Below are 27864 nucleotides of genomic sequence, written 5' to 3'. Positions count from 1 at the left end.
CTCTCTGCTCCAGACTTACCCATTTCAGCGCTCTTCTTCAAAGTGTGTTTTCTGTGCCTACAATCCCCATGACTCTGCACCCAACCACAATCCTGCCTGCCCTCTAAACTAGAGATGAGGCCCAACCCATCCCAGAGTAGCATGCTAATCTCGCTCCCTTGAATCTAACAATGTCACCTCAAACTAAGCACAGATTGAGGTGGAAACTTTTCCAATTCATTTTTAAATGTAGTACCAAAATGTTACAGCCCATCCCCACAAAAAAAGCAATAAACTCAGAAATGGCAAATAGATTTAATATAGTGTGTCAAATTCAATTGATTGATAGTGGCTGCCTAGAGTGCTGTGTTGAGTACATTTCTGAGGACGCACCCTGGCATGAAGAGAAAGGCTGCTGGGATTAGCAATATCTGAAATCACAAGTAAAAGAAAATTAGAAAGTCAACTGATAGCCACCAAACAGGAAGGAATACAATGTCAAAAGCAGTATTTTCCCACACTCTCCTTATGGTCCTCCGACCTTGGCCTTCCTATAACCACCCAGCTCATCCCATCCCCAAGAGCCCTGGCTGCCCTCACTGAATCTAAACATATACCTGAAATCTCACTTGTAGGAAAAACCACAGGCACCAGAGCTACCACTGCTGTTGGCACCAGTTCCACTGAGGCCAGAGAAGAGCCCAAACGTGAGAGTGGTGGGCAGGCTGGCACTGGCACCGAAGCTGCCACTGGCGCTGGCACTGGCGCCGGCGCTAGCGCTGGCACCGGCACTGGCACCGGCACTGGCACCAGAGCTGGCACCACCACTCTCTTGGGCTTTGGCTTTAGCTTCAGCTCCCGCCTGGATCCGGGCTTTGGCCCAGGGTCCAATATCAGCTTCGTCCCAGTTGCAGGGCCCAGCAGCATTCTCAGAGCCAAGCCCAATGCCCATTCGAGCTCTAATCTCAGCTCTCGCCTTGGCTTCAGCTGCAGCCTCAGCCGCAGCCTTAATATCTGCTTCCATCGCCTCTCGGTACTGAGCTGCCCATTCCTTGGGATCCTTCTTTTGTACCTGAAACAGAAATAACAACCCTCAAAAGGACCGGAATCTGAGAGTGGAGTACCTACTAGATTCTAGACAACATGCTACACGCTGTATACAGTAGCAATACAATAAATACTTCTAGTAATTATGCAACTAGTATCCCATCTCTGCCCTGACATTAGCTCTGTGACCTCAGTGATGCCGAGTTTTCTCATCTGCAGGAGGACACCACCATGTTAGTCATAAGGATTAAATGATTCAGCTAAAGTGTTTGGTGCACTAAGAGAGGTTTCAGAATATTCATATATAAGCTGCAGGCTGCTCTGCCCACAGCCTACCCATGCCCTTGATATGCCAAGTTTGGGTAGTTCTCCAATTACCTTGCAGGCAAACTTGAGGACTTTCATCTTGCTGGTCTCATGGTAGGAGCGCAGGCCCCAGAAGAACTCATACTCAGGGGGATTGCTGTTAGGGACTCGGGCATAGTCCAGGTACCTTGAAAAGATAGGTTCGAAGCCTTTACGTCTAAGACCACCCATGGCCCACCCATGCATGGGCTGGGCAGGCTCTAGGTAGCACCTTCCCCACTAAATACTGCAGCTTTTCTTCCAGCATTGAGCCCTGTTCCATCCCTCCTGCCCAGCAGCCATGTGAAGGCACAGGGGGGAAATATGTAGGGTGCTTGTGTGCAGGAAGGCCACACATTTTGTGCCCCTTGTCACAGTGACCCCAGTTCCTATTGGGTGTGTTGTAAACAGAGGAGCCATTTCTTCAGGCAACCTGCTCTGAGCACACCCCGCTGCAGCGTCTCATCTGTGGCCTGGGACAGTACACCACAGAAAAGGGCTGTAAAGGGAAGACACTCCACCAAGAGCAGCGTACTCCATACACACTCCCAACTGTGTGTGCATGTGTGCTAGTGCAACCATGTGAATGCGCATTTGTTTCCCCAGGATGAGGATAAGGTGGGACCCTGGCCAGAAAGGCAGGAGGGCTGGGCTCCAGGCCTGAATGGGCCCCTTACCGGCTGGGGCCATGCTCAGACTTCTGTCTCTAAGCCCCAGGTTTAGCAACTGAAAATGGAGCTGGGATGACAGCACCTACTCTGCAGGGTAGTTATGAAAATGAAATGAGATGGTACATGTCAAGTCCCCAGCGCAGTAGCTAGCTGCCTACAGCTCCTATCTTATGATTGAAATTATACTATTTTAAAATTGAAATTAATTGCTACGAAGCCCTGGTTGGCATGGTAAAAAGAACCAACGCATTGGGACCTGAATCTTAAAATCTTCAATTTGCTACCTGTGTAACCATAAGCAAATGATTTCAACACTCTGAGCCTCAGTTTCCTCCTGTATGCAAAGCCAGTGATGACAATTCCTCCCTTATAGAACTGCTCTGGGGCATATGTGAGAGTACATGTAATGGGTCAAGGAATATGTGCTCTTGTTGCCTCTATCACCTTAAAAACAAGCTCCCACCAGCACATACGCACACACACAAGCACACGTGCACCCATCATAGCTCTATCACCCAGTTCTAAAATAGGCAAAATGTATGGCACACACCAACAGCAGATGGACACTTACTTCTGCTTCACAAACTCATCGGTAATGAGCTTCTTCACGTCCCCAAAAAGTGAGTGATGTATACTGACAGCAAAGAAAGAGATAAATAAATAAAATGAATGAACGAATAAATAAATAAATAAAACGGGGCCATAGCACTTCCCAGATGTGTGCAGAGGCGTTTCCAACGTGGAAGAGAGATTTCTGGCACAAGGAAGCACCATAGAAATTCAAGAGGCAGTAAGCTCAAGGGAACAGAGTTCAGGACCATTTCCCCATCCACCCAGGTCAGAGTCATGGGCCCTCTAACTCAGTCCAACACCCCCGCCCGCTCCACCAGACCACCAGGCTGATGCGATCCTGGGACCATCCTCTCTTGCCAAAGGACAACACGGACAGCAAGTGCTGAGAGAGCCCAATCATACCCAGGGCGCAGCCCCAACTTGCGCAGCACCTCCCAGATGACAGCTGCAAGGGGAGGCAAGAGGAGAGGGACAGAAAATGAACATGTGGAATTCTGACCATGGCCACCCATTCAGCTGCATGCTCAGCCACTCACCCTCGCTGGACCGATTTCCATTCATGAAGATGATGCTAAGAAGCACCATGAGGAGACCCAGCTTGGGGGAGTCCTTGGTTCTAGGGGAACAATAGGACAGAGAGGTTTAGGTCCTGCAGCCATCTGCAAAAAACACACCAGCCAGCTCACTAGGCTAGCCTCTCCCAGATTCCTCAGGTATGGGAGAGTTCTGCCCAGTCTATGCTTCAAGCTCCACGTGACCCTGGGCAAGACACTTAGACCCCTGAGCCTCAGTCTCCTGTCCAGTGAAACGGGAAATCACATCCTCCCCTCCCCGGGCTGCTGAAAGGACAGAAGAAATCCCCCCAACAGAGTTAGACCCTGGCACTCCGCCAATGCGAGGCCCTTCTTCCTCTCACAGGCCCCTCAGCCACCAGAGAATTCACAGCCACCGGTGCTCCTGCCCTTCGAGCATCGTGATCCACCCACACCAGGAAGGCCTCCCGTGAGAACCACTCTATCAAGACCAGCAGGAAGAGACAAGCAGTGGCAGGGCTGCCTCCCTGGGAAGCTTCTGGACAGACAGACAACCTGACAGTAGGACTGCCCCACCCAGGCTTCGACACCCTTCAGTCCATCATAACCAGGCACAACTTTTGTGGGCAGGGTTCCAGCTACATGCGGGGGCTGGAACGGGCTTTCAGGCCTGTCTTTCCTGACTCTCTAAGGAAGTGTGGGGCAGCAGACAGGGATGGGGTAGTGCCATGGACAAAAGCAGAAGCCTCCCTCCCACCCAGCCCTTTCCCAGCTTACGTTCCCAGTATGCCTGCATCAGTGGGTTCCAAGGTGCTGAGAAGAATGTACAAGTGGTCATTCTTATCAATTTCCTTCAATTGGATCCCAAATACCTGTGGATGGGGAGGAGAGCTTGTGAGATCATCAAATTCAGCTTCTTGAGCATGCCACAGCTCCCCATGTACCTAGGATGCGTGTGTGTGTGTGTGTGTGTGTGTGTGTGTGTGTGTGTGTAAGACCGGTGAGTTAATGCATGTAAGCACTTAGCTATGAGGCCAGCACACAGCAAACAGGCAACAAATGTGCTATTGTTATCTACATCATCCTTGTGATTTAGTAGGAATCTAGGGAGACTGTGAATGTGAATGAAAAGGAAGAGGTGAGCATCTGGAATACATTCCAGGACATATCCAGCAGACAGAAGTCAGGACTAAGTTGAGTCCTAGCTGTGCTTTTACCACTGACTTGTTGTGTGACTTTTGGCAAGTCTATACACCTGCCTAGGTCACTGTCTGCCCAGTGATGGGACTGGGCTTAGTGAATCTCTGTGGCCCCTCCCCGAAGGGACATGTACACCTTTGTTTAATTCAAGGCTTCCCCACTGTGTCCATCCCCCAGGGCTGCCCCTTCACCTTCTCCAAGGAATAGCCTGCTCGTTCAATGATTTCAGGGTACACATCAGTGTATTCTTTGATGATGTCCTTCAGCATGTCTGCAAGGGGAGAGTGTTGCGAGCACCTGAGCTGAAGTGAAGCCAGGTGGCCCCCATACCCAAACTATAGACCCTTTGCCTACTCTGCTGTTGGTGACATAAACAGGTTTTGAGCTAATGAACAGAGATGCTCGCACTGCCAAATTAGAACGGTGGGAGGACAGAAGTAGGAACAGAAGAGCAAGGGATGTCCCCAGCACAGAGGGGGTGGAGGGTAGAACTAGGGGGAGGGAGGTAGTAGGACTCTACCTGCGCGCTTGATAGGAATCTTTGTCTGGTCTTTAGCCAACAGGTACTTCACCAACTCGTTTGCCTAGGAGAGGAGAAAAAAGGTATAAAGGTCAAAACACATTTGCAGAAGGCTTGAAAGGTTAGCAGAGAATGCAAGCAAGGCAGTGGCTAAGGCCGAGTGCAAAGGACAGCGTTCTTACCCTCCCCTGCAAAAGGGCCACATCCCGAGATGGTGGTGCTTCAGGCTCTTCGGATGCCTGGAGCTTGGCAGCTCTGCGGCGAGCCTTGCCCCTACGGGCCTTAGGCGACCTCAGGGAGAGCAAAGCTCTCCGGGCCCAAGCAGCCAAGCGAGTCCTTGATGCCCTGCGGGCCCAAAAGGCTATGGGGCCCCTTGAAGCCCTGCGGGCCATGGAGGCCATTAGGGCCTTTGAGACCCTTCGGCCACCTGTGGTTCCAGAAGCCTGACTCTGATCACTGCTGCCCTCCTCTTCCCCATTCAGATGCTTCACCTGCATCAACAGAGAGGAAGCACAACAGCGCCAGATGAAGCAGATGGTCCTTTTTCCTCATTCTCTCTCTTCCAGAAACCCCCTTTCATCCAACCCCTGTAGTAACAACCTGACTCACTAGACATTGGCCATGTTGAATCTTGGGTTTGTCTTTCACTGGCTTTCAAGCAAGAGTTTCATCACTGAATCAGACCAGGAACCACCCAAGGGTGGACTCTGAAGCTTCTCCTCTTCCTCTATCTACCACTGGCTCTGCTCCTACCAACCCGGACAGCTTCATTCTATCAGTCTGGGAGTCCACTTCCTTCTCTATAAAACTGGATTACTTTTGGGATTTAAGAGATAAGCTGTGTAAATGTGCTAGCTCAAAGCCTAACACATGGTAGCTACTATGTCAACATAAACTGCATTACATTCAGATTACAGTTGTGTATTCCTGTCTCATCTTCCCCCAAATCTGTGAGCTCTCTAAAGATGGGAATTGCATCACATTCCCCACAGCCTTGATGAGCACAGGAAACTTTCTATATGTTTGCAGAACAAATGAACCAACTTAGAGAAGAGGAATTGAAAGGCAAGGACAGTTACTGCAGAAGTCTTACCTTTCGGGCTTTCTTGGCCTTGACCTTGGGCCGAGTATCCTGATTCTCCTGAGCCTGGGCTACTGTGCCCTCAGGCTCAGGTTCATCTGCCTTCGGAGCCTGAGAGGCATCAGCCTCAGTCTCCTGGGCCTTTGTATTGACCTTAGTATCAGCCACACAGCTGACCTTTTTGGTCTCAGTGGCAGGAGCTGTCACAGCCTGAGGGTCAGCCTTCTGCACCTTGGTGTCAGCTGCTGGACTCTTCTTTTCAGCTGCCAAACTCTGGGTATCAGTCAGCTTAGTGGTAGATGACTCCTTAGTGTCAGCTGCCTCGGGAGCTTCTGGGGCCTTTGAGACCTCTGTGGCCTTTGAGACCCCTGCAGCTTTTGAGACCTTCTCGGCCTCAGAGACCTCTGGTGCCTTTGAAGCCTTTGGTGTCTCTGAGACCTCCAAGTTCTGGGTCACTGTCAATACGGTCTGCGCCTTCAAGTCGCTTTCCTTTTCTGAAGTTTCAGCCTGCAAGAGAAAGCAGGGAAGCTCACGGGACTTCTCCCCACCCACAACCAGGCAAATCGCTCCCAAATCCCAGGCCTTCATTTCTCTGACCTATACGAACCCCTACTTGCAGCATGCTCTGAGTACCTCAGCCCAACAAGGCACCCCCTTCCTCTGAACAGAAACTGATGGCGGAGGAGGGATGCACCTGTCTTCTCTTCTTCCTTCCTTCCTCCATCCATCCTTCCTTCTTCCTTCCCATCCTTCCTCACTCCCTCTACTGGGGTGGGGGACACCCAGGCAGGGAAGTGGGTGGAGAAGGACAAGGATGGAAGGGGAGGTACCAAGGGATTTGAGGCAGCAACAGGGGCTGAAGGGGAAAAGCAGACAGGGGGAGGACAGGAGGAGGTCTCACCTGGGAGCGGGTTGGACCCGTACCAGTCTCGCTTGTGTCAGACATGTCTCAAGTTGGCCTGGCAAGAGCTGAGCCTGAAAGAGAGGCCTGGGTCAAGGGGAGAATCCACTGAACGTCCTCTCTGCTGTTCTGCTGGGAGACTAACCCTCACCTTCCCTAGGGCCCCTATCCCAAACCCCTCCCCCACCCCCAACGACTCTGTTTTCAGATTCTGTAATCCACAGCGTCGAGGTCTCAATTCTCTGCAGCCGCACCCTCCCCTTTTCCAGGAAGATGTGCCAGCGCGGCAGCTCTGAGGACCCCGCCCCTTTTCCCAGTGCACCCACCCCCCAGCCGCAGGTCGACAGTGCGCATGCGCGTTCGCTGCAAGCCCCATCTCAGCCCCGCCCGCTTTCCCAGCACAAGCCCTCGCTTTGATGTCCATCGTGCGCATGCGCATTGGGCAGCTGGCCGGCTCCGTGCGGGCCCTTCTCTGCACGCCCCTTTCTAAGGATCCATAGTACGCATGCGCAATAGTCGAGGACTCAGTCCGGTACCCTTTCCCAGCACACGCCTCCCTCCAGGTCCGCAGGAGCAGTAGGTCCCGCCCCCTCCCCAGCGAGCCTCCTTTTTCAAATTGTCACACTGTCCGGTGGTCCCGGCTCCTCCCCTACTCACACGCAGCCCGAGTACACAGTACCGCCTGGTCCCGCCCTTTTTCATAACACGCCCCCCTCCAAACAGGCCAAGCACATCTTGGTTCTGCCCCTTCCCTGAAACACCCCCTCCTCAAATCAGTACCGAGCTAGTGATTCCGTCTCGGGCACAGCCAAACCGGGTCCAATCCCCTCCCTTCCCAGCCGGATGGATCCAGAGCAATCCGGTCCTTCGGGCAGGTTTTCTCGAGATTCCCCAGAGGGTGGGGCTGACCCCTACCGGGCTCCGATCCAGAAGAGGGCCCCGCTGCTACTCACCTCGTCCTCCTACAATTCCAGAGTGCGTCCACTCTCTCCGAGCCCCTCCGAAACTCGGAGACTGCCCTCCCCCCTCCCGGCCGGAAGTGGTCCCGCCCCTTTCCGCCTCCCTAGGGGGCCTCGGTCTCAACCAGTCTGCCCTTCCCCCACTCCCTGCTCTTCATTCCTTAAACCCCCCTCCGTATTCCCTCTGCCTTGCTTCCTGCTCCCTATTCCCCAACGCATTCCCTATTGACCCCCATGGAACTCTTTATTCCCCTTCTTACATCCCCCTCCGTGTTACCTCTGCACCCCTTTCCCCCGTATTCCTTAACCCTTCTCTGCATCCCATATTTTCTTCTCTGGATTTGCACTTCCCCTCAGTATTCCCCTTCATATTCCCTGTCCGCCATCCAACATGCCCGGCTCTCCGTTTTTCTCTCCCTTCTCCGCTAGTCTCTGCTCCCCAGTCCGTGCAGCCTACTATTCTCTAAGTTCTCCTGGTTGCCTACATGCCACGCCAGGTCACTCTTCGCACAGCTGCAGGGATGCAGTCATAATTGCCCACCTGCCTGGCTACAGGTTCGAGGGAGCTGGAACCACCGTGTGGCCGGCCAGGAAACCCCAATCTCAGCGTCCCTCACCTTGTCCTCGAGTGAGTCCGGGATGCGTCTGCCCTCTCTGAGTCCCTCTCGAAGTCTCAGCCTCCTGGACTACAGCAGCAGCCAGCCCAGCCCAGCCCAGCCCCTTTCCGCAGCCCCCTGCCACCCCCCTTCTCCTTCCTCGGGGGTGGGGCAATGAGGCCCCGCTCAGGGTTGTCTGACGCCAAAGCTCGTGTTTATGCCACTGTACCAGGCTCGGTCTGAAGCCTTCCAACCAAAACCACTCCCTCAAAGCAATTCATTCATTGAATGTATTTATTTTTATATCTTTATTCTTTCTTATTACAAAGGTAATGTGTTGTTGTGAAAATTCAAATAATGCAGAAATATTTAACATACCAATGAAAGGCTACGCTTATCTCCCAGAAATAACCACTACTCACATTCTTGATATACATTCTTACAGATTTTTTTCTGTTGCATATATTAATTTGGGTTTTTTGCCCACAAAGGGTACACTATATCTACTGTCCTGAGACCTGTATTTTTTCCAGTTATATATTCTAGTCGATTTTCCACATTGCACATTTTTTTGACAGCTGCATAAATTTATCTTGTATAGATGTCCCATAATTTATTTAACCAGTCCAGGATACATGAACATTTATATTGTCCCCCCCCCCCTTTTTTTTTACTATTACATGCTACAAGGAGCATCCTTGTATTTGTATTGAACTTTTGTTGTTGTTGTTATTTATGGTATTTTTTTGGCTGACTCAAATGCCACAAAAAAGTCTTCCATTTTGAGACAAAATTCATCAACTTATTCTCAAAAGGTACATGGAATAGCATCCCCACCAAATGACATCTCTCATACGTTTGTGTGTCACATATATTACAAATATTTGTCATGTTATTTATGATTGTCTTTGCTATACAAAAGGGTTTAATTATTATGCAGTGAAATGTATCAGGTTTTCCTTTATCACAACTGGAGTCTCCTTCATGCTTAGCGGTGCTTTCCTGCTCCCTATTCCCCACTGTTTTATTCCAAGCACTTTTATGGCTTTATTCTTTACATTGAAGTGTTCGATCATTGCAAATTTTGTTCTGTATAAGGATTCATCTCTTCCAAATCATGGCAAGCCTTAAATGCCAAGATAAAGGCTTTGGTTTTGATCCTGAGAGCACTGAGAGATTATTGAAGGGTTCTAGGCTTGGATATGACATAGACTTAAGTTTTAGAGAGAACACCCTTGCTGCCTAACCCATAAGGAGCATGGATTAGATGACTTCCTGGAAAGAGGGACAGTAGTCATCCAGATAAACAATTGTGGTTTGACCTAGAGTGGTAGCAGTAGAGGTGGTGAGAAGTGATTGAATTCAGAAGATCTTAAAAATAAAAAATAAAAAAAGCAACAAGACTTTATGAATAATTAGATGTGGAGATAGGGGTGAGGAAAGTGTCAAAGGGAACTCTTGGAGATCTGACTTGAGAGATCAAATGTGTGGATGGTAACCCCTTTCACTGATATATGGAATATGAATGTAGGGGGAACTAAGCATTGATTTTGAGGTATCTGTGGGACATCTGAGTGGCAATGTCCCACAGGCAGTTGAATATACATGTCTGAAGTTCAGTAAAGAGTTTTGGCTGAGGTTATAGAACTAGGAATCATCAATATATGAATGGTCCTTTAATCTATGGGGAAGGGCAAGAGTACCTGGGGAGAATGTGTAGCCTTAGAGGGGGCCCAGGGAAGAGCGCTAGAGACCAGCAGCAGCTACCCTATAGGTGGAGGGAAAGGAGCCTGTGAGAGAGACGGATAAGTACCGACCACGAAGAAAGGGAGAAAGGCTGGAGAAAGCCGTGTCACCAAACCAAAGGGAGAGAATGTTTCAAAAGGAGGGAAGGGTCAGTAGTGTTGAATGCTACCAAGAGGTCAAGAAAATGCCTGAAAAAATGTCTAGGGTTTTACTAATCAGGTAGTGGTCTGGTCTCTGGTGACTTTGGAAGGGATTATTTCAGTAGGGATTTGTAGCATAGGTTGCTAATTGATTACCCCCAAATCCCTTCTCCTCCCCCTCCTTAGTAATAGAATATCTAATTTTTAGCTGGACACATAGCCTTCTGGAATTAAATGGATGAGGGCAAGCCCAGCCAACGTGGCTCGGTGGTTGTGTGTTGACCTATGAACCAGGAGGTCACGGTTTGATTTCCTGTCAGGGCACATGCCTGGGTTGCGGGCTTGATCCCCCAGCGTGGGGTGTGCAGAAGGCACCCGATCAATGATTCTCTCTCATCATTGATGTTTCTCTCTCCCTTTCCCATCCACTCTGAAATCAATAAAAATATCTTTTTTAAAAAATAGAGTAGGACGAGGGTCACACCCTAAGAATAGTGAAGTAGTAAACTAAAAAGAACCTGGATCTCTAACAATTTCTTGGTGCCACCCTACCAGCTTATACTACCTACCTCTGGATTTCTTTTAGGTGAGATAAATACATGTATGTCTTCTTTAAGCCATTATTATTTGGGAGTCTGCCATGCAGCAGTTTCCTGATTGAAGTGGGTTGAGATGTGAATGGCAGGTGAGGTGTTCATGACAATGACTGTAGACTACTCTTTCAAGACATGCCTCAGCCCCCAAAAATGAAAAAAAGAAACCAGAAATGCCTCTGCCTAATTTCAAGGCTTTCCAAAAATCTAGCCCTAACTAGTTTTCCAACCTTTTTCTTGCTGTTTTTCTGACCACTATCTATATATTCCAACCAAGCAAAACAACTATTATCAGATTGCCCTGCCTTCTGTTGCTTTAGAACCTTTGCTCACATGATTTCTTCATCATGGAACACACTCTGTGACATCTACCTTCTGTTTCAACCTCCACCATTTTTAAATTCCGCACATTTCAAGTAGCCTTTGGGATCGTGGAGTAACTTTCAAGGAATGCAGACTCTGGACCTTAGGAGATAATGGATGCAAGGGACTCAGGCAAAAGCTCAGTCCAAGTCCATTAGAGGGGCATTTCCAAAGATTTTCAAAGCCAAACTTCCCAGTCCCCTCTCAGTGCCACCACCTTTGTAACACAATATTATAACCACCCTTACCTGATGTCCTGGGGGGTCAGAGAACAGGGAGAAAACTTGAGAGAGAAAAAGACAAGCCTAGCCAACTTAGGGCAGTGCTTGAGAGTCGACCTATGAACCAGGAGATCAAGGTTCCATTCCTGGTCAGGGCACATGCCCAGGTTGCGGGCTCAGTCACCGTTGTGGAGAGTGCAGAAGGCAGCCAATCAATGATTCTCTCTCTCCCTCTCCCTTCCTCTCTGACATGAATAATATTTTTTAAAAAAGAAAAATGTGCTCATAATCTTCACCCTTTGACCAGACCTTTGACCTCCTCCCCCTTATAAATTCTTGGAATCTTTTTTTTTTAATTTATTGACTTTTTACAGAGAGGAAGGGAGAAGGATAGAGAGCTAGAAACATCAATGAGAGAGAAACATCGACCAGCTGCCTCCTGCACACCCCCTTCTGGGGATGTGCCCGCAACCAAGGTACATGCCCTTGACCGGAATTGAACCTCGACCTTTCAGTCTGCAGGCTGACGCTCTATCCACTGAGCCAAACCGGTTAGGGCAAATTCTTGGAATCTTTTGACCTTCAGCGTCTACCCATAAACTCTGAAGAACCTAGATAACTGAGTCCCAGACTGGTTTCCAGCAGCCATAAATCAGCAGGCAAATACCCGAGATCATGTAGATCCTACATATCAACTAAGGGAAAAGATGAAAAGCTAATTTATCACAGGCAGCTCTGTTCAGAAGATAAGGAAAGACAGAGTATCAGGGGATGAAAGTGCCTAATCCCAGGACATCCAAGATTTCAGAAGCCTGGAGCTTAAATAAGAAACCCAGAATATCCTCACCACCAATCCTCTTCTAACACATTTCCCTTGTCCCAAACTACACAAAATCAGTAAGGCTAAGAGCAGGTGGTAATAGTTTCCTTCCAAGGTTTCCTACCACTTCTTTGGGCATTTAAGTCATACAGCACAGGGCCTCAGACTTTCCTGTGCTTCATATTTCCTCAGCCATTCCCATGATTGGGAAAGGCCTAATTGCCCCTCTCCAAGGCCCCACTCCTCATCACTGTTGGGCCCTTTCTCCCCCCGCCCCCCAACATACAGTGGGTGCAGCTCCCCCTCCTTTCCATTTCCAGACTCCTATGTCCTCTCTTGAGCTTGGTAGAATCTCATTTTTTCCTCCTTTTATGTGCAGGGCAATTAAATTAATTTTGTATCCTCTAAGCTCTGAGGGCTATTATTCCACAGCAAAAAAATGACTACATGTTAAACTAAAGGCACATTGTCCATAGATAAGAAAACCAGCTACAGCCCTAACCGGTTTGGCTCGGTGGATAGAGCATCAGCCTGCGGACTGAAGGGTCCCAGGTTCAATTCCGGTCAAGGGCATGTGCCTTGGTTGCAGGCACATCCCCAGTAGGGGGTGTGCAGGAGGCAGCTGATCAATGTTTCTCTTTCATCGATGTGTCTAACTCTCTATCCCTCTCCCTTCCTCTCTGTAAAAAATCAATAAAATATGTTTAAGAAAAGAAAAGAAAAGAGAAAAGAAAACCAGCTACCCACTTTGGGACCAATACTCCTCCCCTGCTCTTTGCACATTGAGTTCTTCCTCAGCACACGTTTGTGAAGTACATTCAAACCATTCAACAGACACTGAACACCAACTATGTATAAGGGACCTAGTGAGTGACAAAGAAATGACTTGAATCCCATCAGGGTGATGTCAGATACTAGAGCCTTCACCACTACACTCTACTGCCTCCAATGTTTTAAGTCCCAGCATATCCTTTCCAACTCTCTTCATAAACATATGTGAGGTACATTACAGTATGAATTTCTTCTGTGGAGGCAAGTCTAACTGGATATCCACATACACATTTTGATATTGTCATAAAGTGTCATAAGATATATAATCATTTTGTTGTTGTGAGATAAACATAATTGTTAAAGATTTTATATTTATTAAAGTAATGTGTGTACATGGCAACAAATCAAACAGGACAGAAGAGCCTATGATAAAAACCAAAAGTCCCCTGCCTTGCTATGAAAGCAGTCTGCTCCAGACACACACACACACACACACACATACACACACACACACACACAAATGGGTAGATTGTTTGTAGAAAATTTACAAATAGTAGTACAACAGACTAAAATTCAGTCTGCTTTTTATTATCACCATGCACCTGCATTTTAAACAATGTCAGGGAAAAAATACTTCTCTGGGGAAAAAAACTCTTTGATGGGTTTGAGTCAGTTTCTCCTCCTCAGCATTATGATATCTTGAGCTGGGAATTCTTGCTTGTGAATGGGGCCTGTTCTGTCCATTGTAGGATGTTTAACAGCATCCCTGGCCACTACCCACTTCATGGCAGTAGCACCTACCTCCCCAGTTATAACAACCAAAAATGTCTCTCAACTTTACCAAATGTCGCCTGGAAAGCAAAATCAACCCTCATTGTGAACTACTGGTCTAAGTTCAAAACAAGTGCAATGATTATCAGTAAGATTTAATCACATATATTTTATTATTTTTAATAATAATGCTTATTTCTATTACTTACCTCATAGTAAACATTATATTTGACATGGAAATTAACTTGAAGAACTTTCAGTTACATACTTGACCTATGACACACATGTATCTATGTGCATTCATTTCAAGAGGAAGTTCATAACAGTTAAAAATCATTTGAGCACACCTTTGGTGGAGTTCACATCTCCAACCCTTGTGCTTCTGCATATTCTTGATTTTAAATAATAGCTTCAGGCCTGGACAGTGTGACTCAGTTGGTTGAGTGTCATCCCATCCTATACAACGAAAAGTTATGGGTTCAATTCCTGATCAGGGCACATACCTGGGTTGTGGGTTCAGTCCCAGTCAGGGAGCATACCGGAGCCAAACAATGGATGTTTCTCCTCACTTCAATGTTTCTCTCTTTCTCTCTCTCTCTCTCTCTCTCTCTCTCTCTCTCTCTCTCTCCCTCCCCTTTCTCTTCCTCTCTCTCTCTAAAAAAAAAAATCCTCAATAAACATATCCTTGGAGGTGAGGGTTTTAAAAAATACATGAGTATAAATAAAAGTATTAATCTATTACTTTTTTTCTTTATAAACCTGTATCTTATAAGCTTTCAGTTATAAGATAAGTACTAGAGATGTAATACTTATATAATATGATGATGCTTATAGTTAACACTACTGTATGGCCTATTTGAAAGTTGCTATGAGAGTAGATTCTAAGAGTTGTCATCACAAGGAAAAATCTTTTCCTTTTTTGGAGCTATATAAGATGATGTTAACTAAACTAATTGTGCTAATCATTTCACAATATAAATCAATCGTTATGCTGTATAGCTTAAACCTATGCAGTGCTATATACAATCATATCTCAATAAAACTGGGGGGAAAGCATTAAAAAAAAAAAAAAAAAGTCCCCTGCCTTGACCCTCCCCTTCTCCATCCTACTCTCTCAAAACAAACTTTTAACTGTTCTTGTTTTTACTCTGCTGATTGTTCCCTTCACAACTCTAGATAATATGTACATACTTTGTCTCTTGGTTTATAAAATTTAGACAATGGCCTATTGATTCCCCAGTATGGCAATGAGAATTTTGTTGATGTACGCTGCCTTACTTTTCTATTCACTCCACTGCTGTATTTAACACGGAGATTTCTTTTTGTTGTTTTTTATTATTTTCATATGGGAAAAAGCGCCCTCAAACCTCCATTCTTTATGCCACCCATTTTTAACAGATAATGTGGACTGCCCACTTTTTAGGACAAAGATATCAGGGCCACTGCCCTCCCCATGCCAATTCAATGAGCCACATTGTCAGATTCATCTTTCCTTTACATGATCCAGGTTATTAACATTTACATCTTGTTCTGCAGCTATGGCCAGGTTTTTCGTGCTTTGCTCCAGGTTGACTCTCAAACATGAAAACCAATAAACAACACCTACATTATCATTACTATGTAAATATCTTTCAAAATCCAGCCAAGTTGTGAGCCAGGAATACACTTCCTTCTCTTCAAATCCAACGTCACAATTTTTATATATATTTTTTTATTGATTTTTTACAGAGAGGAAGGGAGAGGGATAGAGAGTTAGAAACACAGATGAGAGAGAAACATTGATCAGCTGCCTCCTGCACATCTCCCACTGGGGATGTGCCCGCAACCCAGGTACATGCCCTTGACCGGAATCGAACCCGGGACCTTTCAGTCCGCAAGCCGACGCTCTATCCACTGAGCCAAACTGGTTTCGGCAACAATTTTTGATCCTCTCAAAGAAGACTGTTTCCACCATCAAGATCAAAAGGAATCTCAATTATATTCCATCAGCTTCTTATAATCATTTTATATTTTATTTTGCTTTATATTTAGACCATTATTTTCTTTTTTTTAATATATTTTTACTAATTTCAGAGATGAATGGGGAGAGAGAGAGAGAGAGAGAGAGAAACATCAATGATGAGAATCATTGATCGGCTGCCTCCTACACACCCCACACTGGAGTTCGAGCCCGCAACCTGGGCATGTGCTCTGATGGGGAATCAAACTATGTCCTCCTGGTTCATAGATCGATGTTCAACCACTGAGCCACGCTGGCAGGGCCTATTATTTTCTTATGGGGTGGAGAGAGAGAGAGAGAGAGAGAGATTCTAAAAGTCTTTTTTTTTTCTTGAATCATTGGCCTGCATTTTATTCATTCATTTAACAAATATTTATTGAGTGTCTACTATGGACCAAGGCACTGTTCTAGAAGCTGAGAATATATCAGTGAGGAATACACACATTCTTACTCCCATGGAACTAATATTCTAGTGAGGGGAGAGAGAGAAAAATATATATATATATATATAATGTTGAAATGTGATAAATGCTATGGAGCAAAATAAATCCGTGTAAAGGGATGGGGAATGCCAGAAATGGTGGAAGTTACTGCCATTTTAAATAGGTTGGTCAGAGAAAGACTCGGAAAAGGTGAGAGAACCTGGGGAAAGAACATTCCAAACAGAAAGAACAGTCAGTGTGAAGGCCCTGGAATGGGAGTGAGCCTGGCATGTTTGTTTTTTCTCATGCCTGCCATTTTTGAAGAACATAAAGGTCAGGGTTGCCAGAGTAGTGGAGGAAGGCAAGGAAGGAAGGAATAACAAATGAGGATAGATAAGTAATGGGACTTATAGGGCCTGTAAGCCACATTGGATTCCACAGGAGGGATTTTTTTTCAATGACAGTTTATATTCAGTATGATTTTGTATTAGCTTCAGGTGTGCAGCATAATGTTTAGGCATTATATACTTGAAAAAAGTGTCATTCCCCCCCCTCCCCCGCCGTGATATTTTCAGTATCCACCTGGCACCATACAGAGTTTATTATTTCATTTATATGTGGAATCTAAAGGAAAATATAAAAGAACAAACAAAACAGAAACAGACTCATAAGTACAGAGAACAGACTGATGGTTGCCATAGGCGAGGGGTGTTGGGGGCCTGGAGAAAAGGGTGAAGGGATTGAGAAGTACAGATTGGTAGCCACTACATAGTCATGGGGATGTAAAGTACAGCATAGGAAATAGGAGGGTTTGGAGCAGAGTTAGGAGAGGATCTGGCTTGGGTTTTAAAAGAATCCCTCTTGTTGTAGAAATATGCTGGTTGGGGGTGGGGGGCAACAAAGAGGGAAGCAGGAGGACCAGTGAGGAGGCTGCTGCAATGGCAATTGCTTGGGTTGGAACCGCTGTTTCCTGGGTTTGCTGTTCTGGGCACTTGCTCTGGAGATTCTTCTTGGGCTTTGGAAAACTAACTTCTAATGTGCTTTTGACAAGTTATCCTTCATTTTTCTCTCTTCCCTCCATCTAGAGTTCCTATCATTCAGACGTTAACCTGCTGGATTAATCTCTATCTCAATTTTTCTTTCATTCATTGTGTTTCTTTGGTTTTTGTCCTACATTCTGGGAAATTTCCTTAATATTACTTCCCAGACCTTCTGTTAATTTGTTTTTAATTTCAGCAACCTCTTTTCCATTTCTAGGGAGTCTTTCTCTTCTCTGACTGCAGCTGTTTTGTGGCCTCTAGTTCTTGTTTCACTCATGTTATCTTCTTGGTTTTGTTGAAAATATCTTTTTTCCCCCTGAAAGTCTCTTTTGTTTCCAAAATTCCAAAATCGCTCTATTTGTTTCTTTTAATCATGTTGCAGGTCCCCTTAAATTTTCTGAGAATGTTTGGTTATCTCTTCCTAGTTAAGGGGAAAGGTAGCCAATGAGAAAATTCTGATAGGAAATTTAGTGTAGACTTGAAGGAGGTGGCAACAGACAGATAATGAGTCGACCAAATACCAGAATGAGAAGGCTTTGTTCTGTGGTATCAAATGCCATAGAACAAGTCGGAGTGTTCCCTACACAGTTTGCAAAATGTCATTAGGGATCGTGCTGAAAGTAAGTGCTGTAGCTGCATGTGCCCTATGTGGGTGGAAAAGGTAGGGGATAGAGGTTCTGATTGATGCTGATGTCCTGTGTGCGGAACTTTGAGAAATTTCCACTTTCTCAGCTCTGTTCCCCACCGTCACCTCCCACAGTACCAACAGACACAGTCCAGGGTATCTCTTGATTCCCAGAGACAGACTGATGAATAGCAACCTGGCATTACCCAACCTCCCTCCCGCCTAGGTCTCTGGAAGGAAAGGGGGTGTCCCATACTTTTTTAAAAAATGTTTTTATTGATTTTTAGATAGAGAGGAAGGGAGAGGAAGAGAGAGATAGAAAGAAACATCAATCGGCTGCCTCCTGCACGCCCCCTACTGGGGATCGAGCTTGCAACCTGGCTATGTGCTCTGACCGGGAATCAAACTGGGACCTCTTGGTCCATGAGGCCACGCTCAATCCACTAACCCACACCGGTCAGGCACATCATATACTTTATATATCAATCAGGTCTTATCCCACTCTAGTCCTAGCAGCTGATATTTACCGAACACTTACCATGTACCAAGCACTCCAAAAATAAAGCCTCAATTTTCATAGCAACTTTATGAAGTGGGTGCTATTATTATCCTCATCTTATAGGTGAGGAAACTGAGGCTACAGAGCAGTTAATTAACTTCAATATTATAGTCAGTAAGTGGCAGAACTGAGATTCAAATCCAGATGGTCTGAATCCAGTACTTCTATTTGGAACCACTCTGTTATATTCCCAGTCTTGCCCAAGCTTGTCTTGGCCACTAACTATTCTGGAGACTGTAAGTCTCATGCCTGTGGGACCCCTAATTTTTATGGGACCCTAAGTAAGTCCCTCCTGTCTCCAGGTTAAAGTCAGAGCCAACAAGGACCAGGATTGTGGCCTTGCCCCACCAACCCCTCTCTTATATCTGCTACCTTTTTAAGATGATCAATGTTAAGTGACCTTTCTCTGGCCTCAGTTACTGGGCTCCTGTGGATGTTTATAGGAAAGAAAACCCCACCCTGAGCCAACATAGCAAACAGACAGACCCAGCACTCTAGCATGTTTAGTTTCCATTCATCTTACAGCTGGATGAGGGGAAAAAGGGAGGCATGGACTGGCCCCTCTCCAGGCAAGATGCCAGCCCCAGCTCTTGGACAATCCTGACTTGTGTGGGCCTCAATGCTACATTCAGAGACTTCTCCACCCTTCAGGATAGTCCCTCCCTCTCAAGAGAAGGGATACCTGGAGGTTTAAAAGAGCAAGAATTTGGACATTGGGCTCAGACCTTCTGGACGTGAACAACAGACCCAGGCCAGAGGTGGCATCATGTCTGGGTGGAGGTGCCTCATCTGTGTCAGCCTTTTTCTGACTATTCTCCTTGAACTGACATACCAGGGACCTCCTGGCCCCCCCTCATCAAGCACAAAGGTCAGTTTTGGGATAAGGGAACCAAGCTCTGGGATTTGTGAGAAAATTAGCTCCTTGGGGGGCGGGGATAGGAGAAGGTTATTCAACCTGTTTCCTTGGACCCACAATTGATCATCTAGGACCAGAGAAAAGAGTATTTGTTGAGCATATGTCAGATGCTGCATTCGGAACCTTAGTTATGATTTCATCTAGTCCTGACAGTTTCCCAGGGACATAGGCTTGACTAACTCCATCACACAGATGAGGATACACAGGCTCAGAGGTTAAGACACAGGAAGTGGCAGAACCAGAATTTGAACCTAGGTCCATGTGATCCCAACTGCCCTCATTTCCACTGAGAATAAAGTAGGTGTGCATTATGTGTGGGCACATGGAGAGACCACGGCTTCAGGAAAGATGAGGAAGAAGATCAATATCTTACTTGCTGTGTGACCTCAGCCTCTGGGCCCAGTTAACACATCCATAAAATATGGCCAATAATAGTGGCTAGCTCATAGAGCCAATGTGGGGATTAAATAAGATGATGGATGCCAAATGCTCATTATGTTTTAGTTGTCTGATTGCACTTATCAAGAGTAATTCTTTACACCTGAGCTCTTGAAGAGGAAGATTAGATAGATAGATGATAGATAGATAGATTATATATTGATAGATATATAATCCATTGCCTTGCACAGTATGGCTCAATGAATGACAGCTGCTCTGTGTGTATATATGTACATATGTATATTTTATATACATATATATGTATATATATAAATCCTCACCCGAGGATGTGTTTTTATTGGTTTTTAGAGCGGGGGCGGGGGGAGGAGATATCAATCGGTTGCCTCCCATATTCGCCTTGACCAGGGATCAAACTCACATCCTAGGTATGTGCCCTGACTGGGAATTGAACCTGCAACCTTTTAGTGTACAGAACGATGCTCCAACAACTAAGCCTCCCAGCCAGGGCTGCTCTGTTTTATTATAAAGCCTTGTTACTGAAAGTAAAATCCATGGACCAGCAACATTAGCGTCACCTGAGAGCTTGTTAGGAAGGTAGAATCCCACACCAAAAAATTGCTGAATGAGAATCTACATATTCACAAGATCTCCAGGAGATTTATGTGTACATTAAAGTTGAAGACGCACTTATTCAAAGGTCCCTTGATTTGTGATCTTCTGTGATAGAATCTATGTAACCCACCTTCCTGCCTTCTCTCCCAGCTGTTGATGACGAGTTATTCCATGCGGTCTACTGTGGTTTCCCGCTATGCCCACACTTTGGTCACTTCTGTCCTGTTCAATCCACATGCTGAGGCCCATGAAGCCATCTTTGACCTGGATCTGCCTCGCCTGGCCTTTATCTCCAATTTTACTATGTAAGTCTGCTTCCAAGCTCGCCGCTTCATTCATTCGTGCGTACATTCGTTCATTCTTTGTCTTTTTAGCAGAGCACAGTGATGAAGAGCGTGCACTCTGAGGTCAGACTTCTTGAGTTTGAATCCTGGCTCTGCCAGCTATGGGACTCAGGACAAGTTACTTCTCAGAGACTCATTTTACACATTGGTAAAATGGAGATAAAATTAGAATCCACCTTCAAGGATTAAATGAGTTCATATATGTGACAATACATGCCAAAAACAGTGTTCGGCACATGATAAGTCCTTGATAATATTAGCTTACTTATTTTTTAACAAACACTGATATTGACTGTAACTCACACTGCACTGGGTACTACGGAAAGAGGAAGATGAATTGCACATGGTCCCTGCTCCCAAAGAGTCCATGGTCTAACAGGGGACATGGACAAGGAAAGAGATCATCTTAATAAAATTGCTGGAAACAAAGAGAAGTGGGTATAGGATGGTAGGAATGGTGAGGGCTCTCAGGACACAGTGGTCAGTTCCCCACCCCTAGACACTCAAAGAAAGCCTCACAAAGATGACACCTAAACTGAGTCTTGAAATATAAGATGTTCACCAGGCAAGCAGGGTTGGGGCAATGCTGGGGAATGTGGACAAAAGGAATCCAGGGGCAAATAAATGTTCCCTCATTAGGGGAACTGCAGGGACCTCAGTGTCACTGGAGTGTAGGGCACAAGCTGGGGAAGACAGAGGTCAGATGTGAGACTGGAGAGATAAGAAAGACTTGGTGGTGGAGGGCTTCCCATGCCAGACCAAGTACCTACCATCACTCAATTGCCTCAAACTGTCTTGCGTTTGGACACTCATTAGGAAAAACTGAACCATGTACTCCCCAAATATGTATATTTGTTAATTCACAAATTACATAAATAGACTACTGAGCAAATATATTAGATACATTATAAAGCATATGTGAAAACATAAAGGATGAGAAAGAGAAACCCTATAAGTAGAGTGTTATTCCTTTCCCACACACTCATGATTTGTCCCAGCACCCCATGGAGCGTGAGCACCTCACTGTAGGCATAACTGTGGCCCATAATGAGGAGACCTGGTAAAGTTTTAAGCCAGGAGTGATGATAATGAAGTGGGGCGTGGACTGGTGGGGCCAGCCCAGCAGCAGGGAGCTAAGTTAGGAACCTGGGGCAGCATGAGGGATGCTGAGGGCTAGAGGCAGTGGGATTTGAGAGACCATAACAGAGAAGAAGCAGCCTGATGTGTATGGGTAATAAGTAAACTGGTCTCAGCTTGCCTGACCCAGTAGATGACAGTGCCTTCCTTGATATGGTGAGCATGGGAGGAGGAGCAGATAAGGGGAAGCTTGGGATGGGAGGGTCATTAACCCATATAGCACCTTAGTGTGAGTTAGAAAAGGGTGCTTGGCTTTGGGGAGAGGGACTCAGATTTGGCAGATGAGTGAGGCTGGCACAGGCAGAGTTTCAGCCTTTGCTCAGATTCCCTCCTGGCAAGGCAGGGGAGCAGGGGCGGGGGGGGGGGGGGCTTGTGCAGTAAACAGCCTATGAGCCTCAACAGCAGGCCTGGAGCCTGGGCGTTGTCATCAGGAACCGCCTGGTCTTAATGGGCAGATGGCACTACCCTGGAGAGAGGACCAGTTGGTTGGAGGAGGTGAGAGGTGTGCTCCTGGCATTGACTTCAGAGGAGAGGTACAGGGTAGTCACGGAAGGCTTCCTGGAAGCAGGATTTTCCTATGGGTAAGAGAAGGGACCAGGATCACTGTATGTGGAGGACCCAGGGGGACCAAAGGCAAACAAGCATGGAGTATGGGGGCTAACCAGAAAGTTTTTTGGCCAAATGATGCAAGGGCCAAGCACTCAGACAGAATTTGGACTTTTGCTTCAATAGGAAAAAAAAAAAAAAAAACACCAAGAGAAAAAAAAATTTAAACTAAGCAAAGCAGGCTGGAGGAAATGTTCTTGGGCAGACTCTGTGGAAAGTATGCTGGCTGGAGGCAACAGACACACACAGAGACCCCAGTGTGTTGCTGCCAGACCAGCTCCACCCTACACCCCCACACCCCCCCTCCAGGAGACTTTGGGGCAGTGCCAGTTCGACCCACCCCCACACTAGCCCAACCACTAGTCTGTTTCAGCTGCCTAGAAACACTTCCCGCCTGAGTGGTCTCTTCTGCAGTCTGCATATCCTCCTCAAGTGTTCCCAGAAGCTGCTGCTTTGGTCATATAACTTTATCCCCCACACCACCACCCCAATACCTGTGCCTCAGTTTCTCCAATTATAAAATAGAGACTGCTGCTCCTGCCTCTTACAGCGTCGCAGTAATGTTCTCTAGGACACTGAGCTACCTAGCACTCCTCAAAGGCCACCTCTGATCCAACCCTTCACTTTTCAAGATTTATCCATGACTCTCATTCTCCATAGCAAAAGTTTTCACTGCCATTTGAGTTTATTGAGTTTGGTGTTCAAAGCCCTTTTTTCTCTAGGCCCACCCAACCACTCCAAACTTCTCTCCACACCTCCTTTCCTTGCCCCTCTGCTCCAGCCAAATCTGACTAACTGCTTGCTGTTCCCTGAAACACCTCTGTGTTTTCGTGCTGTTTGTCTGGAATGCCCATTCCACAACTAATTGTTGAGTACCTACTGTGTGCCAAGCCATATTCTAGGTACTGGGATACAGCAGCAAATAAGACAGATGAAAGCCCTGCCCTCAAGAAGCCCACAGTCCAGTGGAGAAAAGAGAGAAGGAAAATATAAACAAGGGAGTATAGGTCACTTTGTGGGTGAGAAGTGCTACAAAGAAATAGAAAGTAGAACAAGGGAAATACAATGTGAGAGGGAAGGTGTTGCTTTAGAGTGGCCAAAGATGTCTCTCTGAGGAAATGACATTTGAGCAAAGACCTAAAAGAAGTGAGGGTATAAGACTTGCAAAGATCTGGAGGAAGGGTGTTGCAGACAAAGGGAATAGTATTTGCAAAGGTTCTGAGACACGAGTGTGCTGAACAAATTCAAGAAACAGCAAAGTGGCCAGTGTGGCTGGTGTACAATGAATGGGGGAAGTGTAGGAAGAGATGGGGTTAAAGAAGTGACAGTAAGCCAGACTGTATAGGGCACTGGGAGCCCTGGTGAGGACTTTGGTTTTTACTCTCAGTTGAGTTGGGGGCCACAGAGAGTTCTGAGCAAAAAAAGGGGGCACTGACTTGGGATTTAACAAGATATTTCTTACTGGTGTGAAAAGAATAGATAATAAGGAGGCAATGCTTTAAAGAGGGGGGCCAGTTAGGAAGCTATCGTATTTATCTGAGCAAAGATGTTGGTAGTTTGGACGAGGGTAGCAATTGTAGGAGTGGTGGGAAGTGGATTGTGAATGTATCTAAAGATAGAGCCCAAATTCCCTGATGGATTATATGTGGAGTGTGAGAGGAAGAAGGGAGGCAAGCATGACTTTAAGATTTTCAGCTGAACAACTACTTCCTGAGATAAGGAAAACCAGGGCAGGAGCAGAATGGGGAGGTGGAGGAGATAGCAGCAACTCAGTTTTGAATATGTGAAGCTTTAGGTGCCTATTGGACATTCTAGTGGAGATACCAAGTAAGCAATTATAGAGGTCTGAAGTTCAGGGGACAGGTACACACTTGAGAAACATAGATTTAGGAATAATCTCTCTATAAATGATAATTAAAGCCACAGGGCTAGAGGATCTCACCTAGAGAGTGACTGTAGAAAGAAGAGCGGAGGGGAGGGGAGGAGAGAGGAGGGAAGGGGAGAGGAAGGGAGGGGAGTGGAGGTCAAGGGAGGGAAGGGGAGGGAAAGGAGGAAAGGAGAGAAGAAGGAAAAGGGGAGGGGAGGGGAGGGGAAGGGAGGGGAAGGAGAAGAAGGGAAAAGAGGAAGAGAAGGAGCCAGCAATGGAGACTCAGAAGGCAATGCCAATGAGGATTATTTATCCAAATCCTCCCTGTCTTTCAGGCCCAACACCAAGGCCACATCCTCAGGACCCTTTCTTGAAGACTTGAGCAAAAGTGCTCTCTCCCTTCTTTGAAGTCCTTTACACTTTATTACCTACTTAGAGCGAGGGGAAAAACAGGGGTGAACAATTCCATTAGTATCCGATCAGTCTCTGAGCCAGATGCCTTTGCAGCAATTTGCATTCTGCTTTCACAATTTTTACCACCTGTACCACCTACCATATTATTTACTTAATATATTTTCTTTAAATAGATATGCTTTTTATTCTAAGCAACAATATCTATGAGCTCATGGGTTCAACATGCTACTTATATGTCCAATACACATTACAGTAAAAACATATCAACTATAACAAAAAGGTTCAGTTGTGTCCCACCTATAATTATTTTACATGCCAAAACATGGAATTCATTCAACACTTTGAGAAACATAAAGTCCTAACATCAGGTCCATCATATGCCAACTGTTTCTATTTCCCCATATGACAAGTAGAGATAATGATAACTGCTTCACCTGTTTTTATCTCCCTCACTTCTCCTCTTTTCTCTTGTTCTTGCTCTCACTCTGGCTTTTTGGTACTCTTCTGCCCTTTTTCTCTCTCCCCATCCTCCATTCTTCTCCTTCCTCTTCTTTATGTGTCTCTTTCTCTCTCTGTCTCTGACCATCTATTTTTATTTCTCTGTCACTTTCTGGCCTTCCTCTTTACTGCTCCATCAGGACCATCAACAATAAAGTCTACATTGCAGAAATCAAAGAAAAGCATCAGGCAAAGAAAATCTATGAGGAGGCCCATCAGCAGGGAAAGACAGCTGCTCATGTAGGCATCAGGTAAGGCTCCATCCGATCTGAGGCATGGCAAGTACATCTTAGCTGCATGATCCGGGGCTTACATGTGTTCTCTCTGGGTCTCCGTCTCTGCTTTGGTAAAGTGGGGCCAATGACCTCTACTTCATGGGATTACATGACGATAGCGTGAGTTCATTTGGCCTGTAAAAGAGTAGGTGCTCAATAAATGGGAGTTTACTTCTCCATTTCCACTTTCCTCCTGCCAGCAGGATGTGGCTTGTTTAAGAACTGGCACCTTCCGGTAAGGTTGTGTTCAAGTGAGATTTTTCTAAAGCAAATCCTGTTTCCTAACTGAGTTCCATTCTGCTGGCAGAAATGTATTGTGTTCCTTCAATGTTTCCTCCCAGCTTCCAAAAGAATTTCATCAAGCACGTAAATATTACGTTTGACCACTGCAAATTGACACAAGCTGAGCCTAAAGCATGAGAGAGGGGTGGTTGTGAGGGGCTGTGGGAAGGGGAAGAGGCATCCTGTGTTAATGGAAAACTCTTTTTGTAAAACAAATCATTAGTCCCTATTGTTCTATCCTAGATTCAGATTTTCACTTGCAGAGTTTCCTTATGATAGAATTCCTCTGATAGAATTTCGCAGGAAGAATATTGAGTAGGGTGAATGAAGGAAAGAGACAGATTAATGAGTGGATAACTAACTGTGGGCAAGAGACTTAGTAAAACTAGAAGCCTTGTCAGGTCTGCTGGGGCCGGGCGGGGATGGGCAGAACTAGGTCATCTAATAGCTCCCCTCCCCCTCATGACATCCCATCCCCTTCCCACCCTCCTCCCTTTCATGCCCAGGGACCGGGAATCAGAAAAGTTCCGCATCTCCACCAGTCTGGCAGCAGGCACGGAGGTGACTTTTTCCCTGGCCTATGAGGAACTGCTGCAGCGGCACCAGGGCCAGTACCAGCTGGTGGTGAGCCTGAGGCCTGGCCAATTGGTGACAAGGCTAAGTATAGAGGTCACAGTGTCAGAAAGAACGGGCATTGGCTATGTTCACGTACCACCTCTGAGGACCAGCCGCCTGCGCACCAAAACCCACACAAGTATGTGGGCAGAAGTACGGGTCAGCCATGAGACTGGCCTTCCCTGAATGGGAACCTTCCCCTTCTCCCTGGGCTTCCTTCTAGTACCTCTTCCGCTCTGCGCTCACATTGAAAAAATGAGAAGAAAACATGTCAGGAGTGAAAGATTTGGGGGTTAAAAACTTGGCCTGCTCCTTGCAAGCTACGTGAAACAGCAAGTCCAACCACTTCCAAGGGTTGTGATTTTCCTCATGAAAAAAATAAAGATTAGGGGAGGGGTTGCTGGGTGGGCTCAATGAAATCATGTGTTAACAATGCTGAGGGTTGTGGAAGCCAGATCTTGCTTTGCTGTGGAATCACGGCTGGGAATGGAAGGGCAGTGGGCGGAGAGCATACACTGCAGGCTGCCCTTGAGGATGTGGTCTCAGGCGCTGTGGGCCAGAGATGTCCTGGCTGCCAGCCTGGCTGTACGTTCATCTACAGGTGTGTGAAGGCCAGACTGGCGACGTCAGAACCCCCATGTTAGGGGCACAGATTCCCGGACCCCACCCTCTGGAGTCCGATTCAGTAGGTTGGGGAGGGGCCCAAGAACCTGTTTCTGACCAGGTGGCAGGCGAACTTGGAGTCTGGCCAGGTCAGAGAACCACTGACCTGGCCCACCCACCTCCTCTGAGAGATGAGTGGACAGGCACAGAGGAATCACCATGGCCTGTGGCCACCCTCACCAAGCTCTTTAGCTTGGAGCTCCTGCCTGGTTTGACCCTGATAACCCAGAGTGACAGTGTGGTACACGGAAGGAGAGCCGGACACACAGGCATGGGCTCCAATCCCAGCTTTGACCTTCCCCTAAGGTGGGGGCGCAGGCAAATCCCTCACGTGCTCTGCTTCCCTTTTCCATCTGCACAATCAGGAGATGCCACCTGGGGCCCAGGAGAGTGTGATAAGACTCCTCCCTGCAAATCCCTGCTGCAGAGGAATGAAGGTTTGAGGAAAACTGCAATCCTTAGAATTATTGAGCAATTACTAAGATGCAAGGATGGCTTCACATGCTTTACATAAAGTCTCTTTTAATCCCCACAAACACTGCCTGTGAAATAGGAGCTACAATCCTGGGGGGACTGAGGCTGAGAGAGTGGGAAGGAGTTTCCAGGGCCCCACAGGCAGCCTCTGAGCCCTTGGAGCCTGCCCTCTTACACCCTAGGCTAAAAATGGCAGCTCCCTCCCCCTGCTCCTTAAAGGTTAAAACAGAGGGTAGAGCCAGTCCTGTGGGGATAAAAACAGAACAAAGACCTCTGGAAGGAAGGAA

At 46.6% G+C, this 27864-nt stretch overlaps 2 protein-coding genes and 1 non-coding gene across 4 annotated transcripts in view; 1 reads left to right on the top strand and 2 right to left on the bottom strand.

Moving 5' to 3' along the window:
* Nucleotides 1-275: 275 nt before the first annotated feature.
* On the bottom strand, nucleotides 276-8541 carry LOC132225235 (melanoma-associated antigen D2). Of its 2 annotated transcripts, XM_059680539.1 has the most exons (13): nucleotides 7804-7891; nucleotides 6851-6924; nucleotides 5962-6456; nucleotides 5051-5359; nucleotides 4869-4932; nucleotides 4540-4619; nucleotides 3926-4020; nucleotides 3152-3231; nucleotides 3018-3060; nucleotides 2614-2676; nucleotides 1405-1519; nucleotides 597-1051; nucleotides 276-410 (listed from the first exon to the last, which is right to left on the bottom strand). In XM_059680539.1, exons 2-12 carry the CDS (start codon nucleotides 6893-6895, stop codon nucleotides 605-607), a joined length of 1836 nt encoding a protein of 611 aa, XP_059536522.1. In that variant the 5' UTR covers nucleotides 6896-6924; nucleotides 7804-7891; the 3' UTR covers nucleotides 276-410; nucleotides 597-604. The 2 variants fall into 2 exon arrangements, with proteins under 2 accessions (XP_059536522.1, XP_059536521.1); XM_059680538.1 differs by lacking the exon at nucleotides 7804-7891 and adding an exon at nucleotides 8427-8541 and having other exon boundaries at nucleotides 276-1051.
* On the bottom strand, nucleotides 1694-1822 carry LOC132225437 (small nucleolar RNA SNORA11). Its single transcript, XR_009450936.1, has one exon. It is a non-coding gene; the product is annotated as a small nucleolar RNA SNORA11 (small nucleolar RNA).
* Nucleotides 8542-19241: 10700 nt separating the features above from the next.
* ITIH6 (inter-alpha-trypsin inhibitor heavy chain family member 6) overlaps nucleotides 19242-27864 on the top strand; it is a 31682-nt gene continuing 23059 nt past the window's right edge. Inside the window, exons 1-4 of the mRNA XM_059679750.1 lie at nucleotides 19242-19343; nucleotides 20553-20707; nucleotides 25409-25519; nucleotides 26332-26579. Coding sequence (XP_059535733.1) covers nucleotides 19242-19343; nucleotides 20553-20707; nucleotides 25409-25519; nucleotides 26332-26579 — 616 coding nt within the window. The remainder of the gene's footprint in view (nucleotides 19344-20552; nucleotides 20708-25408; nucleotides 25520-26331; nucleotides 26580-27864) is intronic.

The sequence above is a fragment of the Myotis daubentonii genome, chromosome X (genome assembly GCF_963259705.1).
Source record: "Myotis daubentonii chromosome X, mMyoDau2.1, whole genome shotgun sequence".
NCBI lineage: Eukaryota > Metazoa > Chordata > Mammalia > Chiroptera > Vespertilionidae > Myotis > Myotis daubentonii.
Note: the sequence above shows the minus strand (reverse complement) of the source record. Positions and strands in the feature narration are given on the sequence as shown.

What these genes read in the sequence shown, in the direction of transcription:
- LOC132225235 (XM_059680538.1), bottom strand. Translation starts at nt 6,895, where the DNA reads ATGTCTGACACAAGCGAGACTGGTACGGGTCCAACCCGCTCCCAG. An exon ending in CGGGTCCAACCCGCTCCCAG is followed by an intron (nt 6,457 to 6,850) that starts GTGAGACCTCCT and finishes TTTCTCTTGCAG; the next exon opens with GCTGAAACTTCAGAAAAGGA. An exon ending in CAGGCTATTCCTTGGAGAAG is followed by an intron (nt 4,021 to 4,539) that starts GTGAAGGGGCAG and finishes CCCCATCCACAG; the next exon opens with GTATTTGGGATCCAATTGAA.